Here is a 10,915-nt window from a genome sequence, read left to right as displayed (position 1 = left end):
TAAAGAATTTATTCGTAAATTAGGGTGGAAAATAAGTATTTGGTCACCTCAAACAAGGAAAATCTCTGGCTCTCACAGACCTGTAACGTCTTCTGTAAGAAGCTTTTCTGTCCCCCACTCGTTACCTGTATGAATGGCACCTGTTTGAACTCATCATCTGTATAAAAGACACCTGTCCACAGCCTCAAACAGTCAGACTCCAAACTCTGCCATGGCCAAGACCAAAGAGCTTTCGAAGGACACCAGGAAAAGTATTGTAGACCTGCACCAGACTGGGAAGAGTGAATCTACAATAGGCAAGCAGCTTGGTGTGAAAAAATCAACTGTGGGAGCAATCATCAGAAAATGGAAGACATACAAGACCACTGATAATCTCCCTCGATCTGGGGCTCCACGCAAGATCTCATCCCGTGGGGTCAAAATGATCATGAGAACGGTGAGCAAAGATCCCAGAACCACACGGGGGGACCTGGTGAATGACCTGCAGAGAGCTGGGACCAAAGTAACAAAGGTCACCATCAGTAACACACTACAACGGCAGGGAATCAAATCCCGCAGTGCCAGACGTGTTCCGCTGCTGAAGCCAGTGCATGTCCAGGCCCGTCTGAAGTTTGCCAGAGAGCACATGGATGATACAGCAGAGGATTGGGAGAATGTCATGTGGTCAGATGAAACCAAAGTAGAACTTTTTGGTATAAACTCAACTCGTCGTGTTTGGAGGAAGAAGAATACTGAGTTGCATCCCAAGAACACCATACCTACTGTGAAGCATGGGGGTGGAAACATCATGCTATGGGGCTGTTTTTCTGCCAAGGGGACAGGACGACTGATCCGTGTTAAGGACAGAATGAATGGGGCCATGTATCGTGAGATTTTGAGCCAAAACCTCCTTCCATCAGTGAGAACTTTGAAGATGAAACGAGGCTGGGTCTTCCAACATGACAATGATCCAAAACACACCGCCCGGGCAACAAAGGAGTGGCTCCGTAAGAAGCATTTGAAAGTCCTGGAGTGGCCTAGCCAGTCTCCAGACCTCAACCCCATAGAAAATCTGTGGCGGGAGTTGAAAGTCCGTGTTGCTCGGCGACAGCCCCAAAACATCACTGCTCTCGAGAAGATCTGCATGGAGGAATGGGCCAAAATACCAGCTACTGTGTGTGCAAACCTGGTAAAGACCTATAGTAAACGTTTGACCTCTGTTATTGCCAACAAAGGTTATGTTACAAAGTATTGAGTTGTATTTTTGTTATTGACCAAATACTTATTTTCCACCCTGATTTAGACTCTCAGCGAAGGCGGTCGCACTTTTCTCCTCTCCTCCTCACCCTTATCTTCCCTGCTTAGCCTCTATGTCTATGTCTTGTCTTGTGTGCATTACTTTCCCTGGAATAGCCTCCCACTGTCGTTCTCTAAAACCTAAAAGAGAACTATGGATTTGATCAACTGGGCCCTATTTCAGGAAGCCGGTTTAGTGGAAAAACTGAGTAAGTATACCCTGAGTTTATGTATCCTCGTCCGCGCGCTTCACTTGGGGTTAAAGCAACTCCGCGTTGACTGAACTAATTGTTATCAGCCTTTCTGAAACCGAATATTCCGAGTTGGACAGTTCGGGGTTACTCAACCCTGAGTATCGTTTTTCACTCTGAGTTTTCTAAACCGGCTTCCTGAAATAGGGCCCTGGGCCCTGTTTCAGGAAGCCGGTTTAGTGGAAAAACTGAGTAAGTATACCCTGAGTTAACGAAAACTCTGGGTTTTCGGTTTCACAAAGCGAGTTCAGCTGAAGCCTGAGTGAGTCACTATGACGACACACTCCGTGAAGCTAACCTGCCCCCTAGCAGGTTTACTACAACTAACCCTGACTGTCTCCGCCCCTTTGTCGGAAACCTGACAGTAGGAAGTGTCGGACATGGCGTGCCCCTTCCTTGAAGAGCCAGTAGATCGTGAAGCCCAAATTCTCCGCAGAGCTCTCCGCCGGGAGAGAGTGATAGAGCGCGTTTGGACATTTTATCATTTCCTGATGATTTTCTGTGCGAACGTTACCGTTTCTCAGCACAATCTATAAGTTATTTGGATAACATCCTCAGGCCATATATTACGCATGTGACACATCGCGGACATGCTCTCAGTTCATTACATATTATTTGTATTGCACTTCGGTTTTTTGCAAACGGGAGCTTTCTGTATAATATTGGTGACGCTGAGCACGTTTCCAAGGCTACCGTCTGTCGGGCAGTCAGGAATGTTACAGTTGCACTGAAACGTCTCCTGTACTCGTTTGTGGTGTTCCCCGGTCATAGACCCACAAGATTTATCAAAGAGGGATGCCACAAAATTGCAGGTAGCAGGATGAACAAAACTAATTCATGATGTGGTGATACTTGAACTACTACTTAAATTTTACATTTATTTTCAGGGTTCCCAGGCGTGATTGGCTGTACAGATGGCACTCACATTCCAATCATTGCTCCTTCAGTAAATGAAGGAGACTATGTGAACAGGAAGTCTTTCCACAGCATTAATGTACAGGTACATAGTTCCCTGTAGCATTTCAAACTAACAAATTATTTCATTATAGTAATGGATGCTAATTTGTGTTCTCTGCACTGTGAAGATCATATATGATGCTGCCAACATTATCACAAATGTGGAAGCCAAGTGGCCAGGCTCTGTCCATGACTCACAAATATTCCGTGAATGTACACTGAGCACAAAATTTGGACATGGTGAGTTGAGAATACTTTAAAATATATAAAGACCAATTGCTTCAGGGACATTTGAACTGAAGTGTATCCTTCTGTCTTAGGAGAGTTCACTGGCTACTTGCTTGGTGATAGGGGGTATCCATGTTTACCCTATTTGCTTACCCCTTACCCTGACCCTGAACCGGGCCCACAGCAGCGATATAATCTGGCTAATTGCAGGACAAGAGCCAGAATTGAAATGACTATCGGAATGCTTAAGGCCCGGTTCCAGTGCCTGCAAAGACTCAGGGTCACCCCAGAAAGGGCATGTGACATTATTGTGGCATGTGTGATTCTTCACAACATTGCCACAATTAGAGGAGAACACTGTCCTTCTGAACCAAACATCAGCAGTGATCCAAACCATGAACATCCTGACCCTCCACGGACATACAAGATGGAAGCGCAGTCAGAGACACCATATGTCACAATCATTTCTTTTGACCCATCACCTCAACATGTTGAAAGAAGAATAAACAGATTTTTTGTTCAACTGGCTTTATTGGTCGCCTGTATTTCCTGTACACAAAGTATTAAAAGATGTAAACCTCATAAAGTGTCTCTGTTGCTTCCTCCTCTGTAACAGCTGTCAATGTTTCTTCATTATTTTCCTGTAGTAAAGAAATAAACAACATTGCTGTTCTACTGTAAACTCATATAATCTGTGGAGTATTACTCACAACTGCATGTTGGTCTGGCTCAACAGGAGGCTGCACCAGATGCAGTACACCACCACCATCAACTGATAGAATATGAGGTTTATACAGGTCACTTATAACTTACAAGGGACCAAATGGCAATTAACAAACATACCAATCACCTTACACTTCATTGTCATTATGCTCTCAAAGACAACCAAGACTGAGGGAAGGCAAAATCAGTAGGAAAATAACTTCACTACAAAATAATCCATTATGGTAAAGAGTTTATCAAATGAATGAGTAGCACTGCAAAGGTGACTGTGAAGAAAGGATGTATGCACATCATGTATTATTTTGAATTTACCCCCTATGTAGGCACTTGTGTCTTGCGGGGTTATTGACTCAGAGGATGTCCCCGCAGAGATGCCTTCGGCCACAGGGCGCCCACTGTTTTGGCTGAGGGCCAACTGCTCAGCCTCTGTGAGTGGTGGTGGTGGAGGACCCCCACCTGTTTTTCGGGCCTCCGCTTTTTTTCTGTTGGCTATAACGGGTCACATTTGAGCATACAGAGTAAGCAAATATGTACTTGTAATGTGCTCAGATAATTTCAATAAGTGCTTACAGAAAGAAAATTAATGTAGCCTCTAACTGCAATTGATTTACATGGACAAACAGACCAAGCACTATGGCTCATAATACAATTACACCTTACCTGTTTGGACTATATTTTTATATTTCATTTTTACTTGCTGCCAGGCACGTTTGGGGCCTGTTGGGTTGCACCTGCGCTCACATCACATCACAAAATAAAATGTATAAAATAACAAATAAAATAACATATGATAAAATAACGTGTTAAATGGGTGGAAATCCCTAGATCAATGTTTAAATTAACACTCACGCATTGACTCTGTCGGCTATGTTTTGCCATGCATGCTCCCTTTCTTTTGCAGCTGTGGCTGTGTTACTTTTTTCCGCAAAATTTGCATGTTATCGGCATATGCTGCCATCAGAATTTCGGCCTCAAGCGCTGTAAAATACATTGACCGCGCCTTCTTTCCCTCCGTCTCCATGGTGACTCGCTTAATCTGTGCTCCGCTTATCAGGGCTTTATGTATCCTCGTCCGCGCGCTTCACTTGGGGTTAAAGCAACTCCGCGTTGACTGAACTAATTGTTATCAGCCTTTCTGAAACCGAATATTCCGAGTTGGACAGTTCGGGGTTACTCAACCCTGAGTATCGTTTTTCACTCTGAGTTTTCTAAACCGGCTTCCTGAAATAGGGCCCTGGGCCCTGTTTCAGGAAGCCGGTTTAGTGGAAAAACTGAGTAAGTATACCCTGAGTTAACGAAAACTCTGGGTTTTCGGTTTCACAAAGCGAGTTCAGCTGAAGCCTGAGTGAGTCACTATGACGACACACTCCGTGAAGCTAACCTGCCCCCTAGCAGGTTTACTACAACTAACCCTGACTGTCTCCGCCCCTTTGTCGGAAACCTGACAGTAGGAAGTGTCGGACATGGCGTGCCCCTTCCTTGAAGAGCCAGTAGATCGTGAAGCCCAAATTCTCCGCAGAGCTCTCCGCCGGGAGAGAGTGATCAGAGCGCGTTTGGACATTTTATCATTTCCTGATGATTTTCTGTGCGAACGTTACCGTTTCTCAGCACAATCTATAAGTTATTTGGATAACATCCTCAGGCCATATATTACGCATGTGACACATCGCGGACATGCTCTCAGTTCATTACATATTATTTGTATTGCACTTCGGTTTTTTGCAAACGGGAGCTTTCTGTATAATATTGGTGACGCTGAGCACGTTTCCAAGGCTACCGTCTGTCGGGCAGTCAGGAATGTTACAGTTGCACTGAAACGTCTCCTGTACTCGTTTGTGTTCCCCGGTCATAGACCCACAAGATTTATCAAAGAGGGATGCCACAAAATTGCAGGTATCAGGATGACCAAAACTTAATTCATGATGTGGTGATACTTGAACTACTACTTAAATTTTACATTTATTCAGGGTTCCCAGGCGTGATTGGCTGTACAGATGGCACTCACATTCCAATCATTGCTCCTTCAGTAAATGAAGGAGACTATGTGAACAGGAAGTCTTTCCACAGCATTAATGTACAGGTACATAGTTCCCTGTAGCATTTCAAACTAACAAATTATTTCATTATAGTAATGGATGCTAATTTGTGTTCTCTGCACTGTGAAGATCATATATGATGCTGCCAACATTATCACAAATGTGGAAGCCAAGTGGCCAGGCTCTGTCCATGACTCACAAATATTCCGTGAATGTACACTGAGCACAAAATTTGGACATGGTGAGTTGAGAATACTTTAAAATATATAAAGACCAATTGCTTCAGGGACATTTGAACTGAAGTGTATCCTTCTGTCTTAGGAGAGTTCACTGGCTACTTGCTTGGTGATAGGGGGTATCCATGTTTACCCTATTTGCTTACCCCTTACCCTGACCCTGAACCGGGCCCACAGCAGCGATATAATCTGGCTAATTGCAGGACAAGAGCCAGAATTGAAATGACTATCGGAATGCTTAAGGCCCGGTTCCAGTGCCTGCAAAGACTCAGGGTCACCCCAGAAAGGGCATGTGACATTATTGTGGCATGTGTGATTCTTCACAACATTGCCACAATTAGAGGAGAACACTGTCCTTCTGAACCAAACATCAGCAGTGATCCAAACCATGAACATCCTGACCCTCCCACGGACATACAAGATGGAAGCGCAGTCAGAGACACCATATGTCACAATCATTTCTTTTGACCCATCACCTCAACATGTTGAAAGAAGAATAAACAGATTTTTTGTTCAACTGGCTTTATTGGTCGCCTGTGTTTCCTGTACACAAAGTATTAAAAGATGTAAACCTCATAAAGTGTCTCTGTTGCTTCCTCCTCTGTAACAGCTGTCAATGTTTCTTCATTATTTTCCTGTAGTAAAGAAATAAACAACATTGCTGTTCTACTGTAAACTCATATAATCTGTGGAGTATTACTCACAACTGCATGTTGGTCTGGCTCAACAGGAGGCTGCACCAGATGCAGTACACCACCACCATCAACTGATAGAATATGAGGTTTATACAGGTCACTTATAACTTACAAGGGACCAAATGGCAATTAACAAACATACCAATCACGCTTACACTTCATTGTCATTATGCTCTCAAAGACAACCAAGACTGAGGGAAGGCAAAATCAGTAGGAAAATAACTTCACTACAAAATAATCCATTATGGTAAAGAGTTTATCAAATGAATGAGTAGCACTGCAAAGGTGACTGTGAAGAAAGGATGTATGCACATCATGTATTATTTTGAATTTACCCCTTATGTAGGCACTTGTGTCTTGCGGGGTTATTGACTCAGAGGATGTCCCCGCAGAGATGCCTTCAGCCACAGGGCGCCCACTGTTTTGGCTGAGGGCCAACTGCTCAGCCTCTGATGGGTGTGAGCCCACCTTTCGCCCTTTGTGGATACGGCATGGTAGTAAGCTAGCTTGAGCTCGTATCATAGGCCGAGTATGTAGCCTAACTGATTGTTTACTCGGACAAACAGAAGACGGCTCTAACAATACCTACCTGTTTGGACTATATTTTTATATTTCATTTTTACTTGCTGCCAGGAACGTTTGGGGCCTGTTGGGTTGCACCTGCGCTCACATCACATCACAAAATAAAATGTATAAAATAAAAAATAAAAATATAATAAAATAACGTGTTAAATGGGTGGAAATCCCTAGATCAATGTTTAAATTAACACTCACGCATTGACTCTGTCGGCTATGTTTTGCCATGCATGCTCCCTTTCTTTTGCAGCTGTGGCTGTGTTACTTTTTTTCGCAAAATTTGCATGTTATCGGCATATGCTGCCATCAGAATTTCGGCCTCAAGCGCTGTAAAATACATTGACCGCGCCTTCTTTCCCTCCGTCTCCATGGTGACTCGCTTAATCTGTGCTCCGCTTATCAGGGCTTTATGTATCCTCGTCCGCGCGCTTCACTTGGGGTTAAAGCAACTCCGCGTTGACTGAACTAATTGTTATCAGCCTTTCTGAAACCGAATATTCCGAGTTGGACAGTTCGGGGTTACTCAACCCTGAGTATCGTTTTTCACTCTGAGTTTTCTAAACCGGCTTCCTGAAATCAGGGCCCTGGTCTCTGAATGCTATTGACACCCTTTTCTCAACGAGAAGTCTGGGCTCGGGAGAGCCTGAGTGCCCTGGAGGGACTTTCCCTGCCGGATACACGATGGACGGGTGGCAGAACTGGAGGATCATGTGCCTGGCGGGACTGTCGATCGAGGACGCTGAAGATATCTATCTATTCGGAACCGTGATAACAGGGTTCATGCTGATCGGAGTTGGCTTAGCCCTGGTTTATCGGAGAAATAAGAGAGCGGAACCGGCTGTTCAAACCCCCCCAAGGCTGCCCGCTGGAATCGAAATGGAACGAGGCGCAACCTCTCACAACGAACGTAATATGACTTCTTGCTGTGCGGCAACAGTGCTAACCACCGTGCTGCCCAAGCACTGTAAATGTATCTATGTGATGTATGTGATGACTGACAGAAAATGGTCTGGGCACACTCAAGCCCAGTTGAGCTCAGTTGGCACCTGTGAACTGTTTCTTTTGAATATTTGGAGAAGCTAGAGTAATCTGCAGTAGAAAGGTTTGCCTATTACACCAAAAGTCAGTAAGCATTCTCAGGACTGAGACCTTTTTTGCCGCAGACACACACAGTGACTTTTTAAACCTTATTTTGGGATGTATTTGTTATTGATCAAGTTTATGTTTTTATTCATGTCCTAGCCATGACTGACTTTATGACTCTCACATTCAGTGTTAGAGAAGCTTCATGTTTGCTTTGCATGATAGCTTCATGGCAAGACTACTAGGACTTTGGTTTCATGGTCTTGGTATTATGATGGATCACTGTAAAGATTTAGTGAGACATTTGGTAGCTCGTTTTCTCCATATGTCCTCCTTCCTGTTTGTCCACTTTAGAGCTTGACATCCAGTACATCTATCTGTGCTTCAGATTGGATTTAGATAGTTTCTTTGCTTTTTTACTCAGTGCTTTCTCCCATGATTTCTAAATATTTCCACCATTTTTTAAAAATCTCTATTGAGTTTCATCCTCATGAATAAGGGCACTGAGATGTAGCAAAAAAGAAAGCCTTGACAACTGAACAGAAACCTGAAGAAAATATTTCCCATCAGTGTTTCTGCTCCCCACAGCAGATGTTATACTCTGAAGCCATTTCAAAATAGCTGCAGGGCAAAAGTGCTTCATACCCCTGCTCATACTTCCAAACATTTATTATTGCACTGTAAGACGAGAAATAATGTAATCTTTTCAGTGCAGTGACCACCACAGATAGCATGTAACCCACTTCTTCTGTACTGTGGTAGCAGCAGCTTTCAAGGACAAATATTGCAAAAGTAAAATAACCTGACCCTTCAGTTTATCACATTTTCAATTGAACTAAAAATCACAAAGAGGAAGAAGAAAGTCAAATGAGAAAGAGCGGGTGGAAATCAATGGAACTACTATGTTTTGGCTTATGTTTTAGATACAGACCTTTTAGCCCCACCATTTAGCTCCACGTAAACGCATGCTACATGCTAAAAGCATGTGTCTGTCATGCTAAAGTGCTTTCTTTATATACATAAATATATACAATAGACTGTAAAACATGCTGAATAAAAACCAATGGATTATATTGGTTAAATTTATAAATGTTTGGAGTATTAGTCTATGCTAATGGTCTTGTGAGCTATATTGTGGGCTCATAAAAAGCTGGAAGAGCAGAACACCAATTTAAAGAACAACATTACCCACGTGGATTTTACATTTCTTAAAGTTCAGCTTATGACTACATCAGCTGCTTGTACAGGCAAAAATAAACTGATGAATGAGTATTCACACCTACTTTTAAAACATTGCAAAGAGCAACTTTGTTCATTTTTTATTTCGTTGCAGTAATACAGAAATACACATCAAGTGTTTGGTGCTTTGTGCTGGATGTTATGGAAAGTTATAAAAAGAATGAAGAGCTTACTTAAGTGTTCACTGTAACACTTTACACAGTTAAAATGGAAAACTACAATTAAACAGAAATAGTCAAATACTTACTTTAACTGTGTTCCACTATGTAAAAAATAAGTATGACACGATGATGACTGCAAATAATTTTTTATTAACGATTTAAATGTAAATCTATGTATCAGGCTAATTACAAAGTAACGAGAACCCTAACCATTGTATTGAAATGTATTCGCAAATGCTTGTATGTTCTACTTGTGGTCACAACTTGATAGCAAATTGTAACCCCAAACTTGACACGTAAGGAAATCTGTTGTGGCTTCCTTGGAAAATACTAATTAGGAAATATGGATTTCTAGAATGTGGGTGGAACATTTTTAGGTTCATTTTAAACTGGAATTACCTGAAATATATGGATTGATTCATATTAAAATTATAAAATTGCAAAGAAATTGGTTACTTTTTTTTTTTTTTTTGCAATTTTGCATCTGTAGAGCACCACATTGGATTTAAAAATACACTAATGTGACTGAAGTGCAAACTTCACCTATGCTTTTTTTTTCTATGTTTGTTTTTATCCATGAAAATACATTTGCAGTCAATCACTGTCTAAAGTCTACAACCTATAAACGGCACAAAAATTCAAGTAATTCCTGCCTTATGATGTACTGCCATCAGTTGCTGCTCGTTTGACTTCAGTAACTGAAAAGCACACTCTTTTGGGTTCAGAATCCCAATGCTTTGCATCGAGAAAGGAGTCTTGCACACTTCAGGCCTGATCTGCTACTTCTATGCTACAGATAATGAGATAATAATTGGGTATGGACATCATAAATCCATGTATCCAACATATCTTGTGTTGAAAGTCCTGGTTGCTGGTGGTGCAGTGGTATTCAGAAAATTTTCTTGGCACACTGTTGACGCCTTATAGATGTGGCCAAAAGTTTTGGAAGGTGCACCGCTGCCAAACCAAAAGCTTTGGTCAAAGTGTCAAAAAATCCCTGTAATATATTATATTAGATGACAATGTCATATAAACATGTAAAAATAATCTAAATGAAACCTGAAAAACTCTACCAAGGCCAAACAAAACCTTTGGCCAAGACTGTAATAGTAATCAATCATGATCAGTATGCCACAGCGTATCTGAGTAGTGTTGCTGACCATGCGCTTTGCTTTATAGTCACAATATAATCTCCTAATGTCTGCTTCTGTGGCTGCTGTTACATCAACAAGGTAAAGAATCTTAAAGGACTGTTTGCAACATTTGTAGAAACCAGTTCACACTTTATCAGTTTATGGTGAACTCTGCTGTCACTCCCTTTTCTGCTCTGGCCCATTTTTCAACCAGTCAGCATTTGACTTTGCGCACAGTCTCATCCACATTGAACTACTTTCTGTTGAATTTTTGGAGTATTGCATGCAAGCATGTTTGCATGTTAGGTTGTGTACTTCTCTG

General features: G+C 42.1%; 1 protein-coding gene and 1 long non-coding RNA gene across 2 annotated transcripts; both read left to right on the top strand.

Moving 5' to 3' along the window:
- Window positions 1-2,460: 2,460 nt before the first annotated feature.
- LOC121813241 lies at window positions 2,461-3,293 on the top strand. The gene is made up of 3 exons (XR_006053591.1): window positions 2,461-2,526; window positions 2,612-2,723; window positions 2,804-3,293. It is a non-coding gene; the product is annotated as an uncharacterized LOC121813241 (long non-coding RNA).
- A 2,161-nt stretch (window positions 3,294-5,454) lies between these two features.
- Window positions 5,455-6,843, top strand: LOC121813240 (putative nuclease HARBI1; the record flags this gene model as incomplete). The annotated part of the gene is made up of 3 exons (XM_042216877.1): window positions 5,455-5,514; window positions 5,600-5,711; window positions 5,792-6,843. Coding segments are annotated over 3 exons (555 nt in total), but the record flags the coding sequence as incomplete, so codon positions are not given.
- Window positions 6,844-10,915: the final 4,072 nt, after the last annotated feature.

This window comes from Haplochromis burtoni, unplaced genomic scaffold, assembly GCF_018398535.1.
Source record: "Haplochromis burtoni strain Fernald_Lab_line unplaced genomic scaffold, NCSU_Asbu1 Contig_1320, whole genome shotgun sequence".
Taxonomy (NCBI): Eukaryota; Metazoa; Chordata; class Actinopteri; order Cichliformes; family Cichlidae; genus Haplochromis; species Haplochromis burtoni.
Note: the sequence above shows the minus strand (reverse complement) of the source record. Positions and strands in the feature narration are given on the sequence as shown.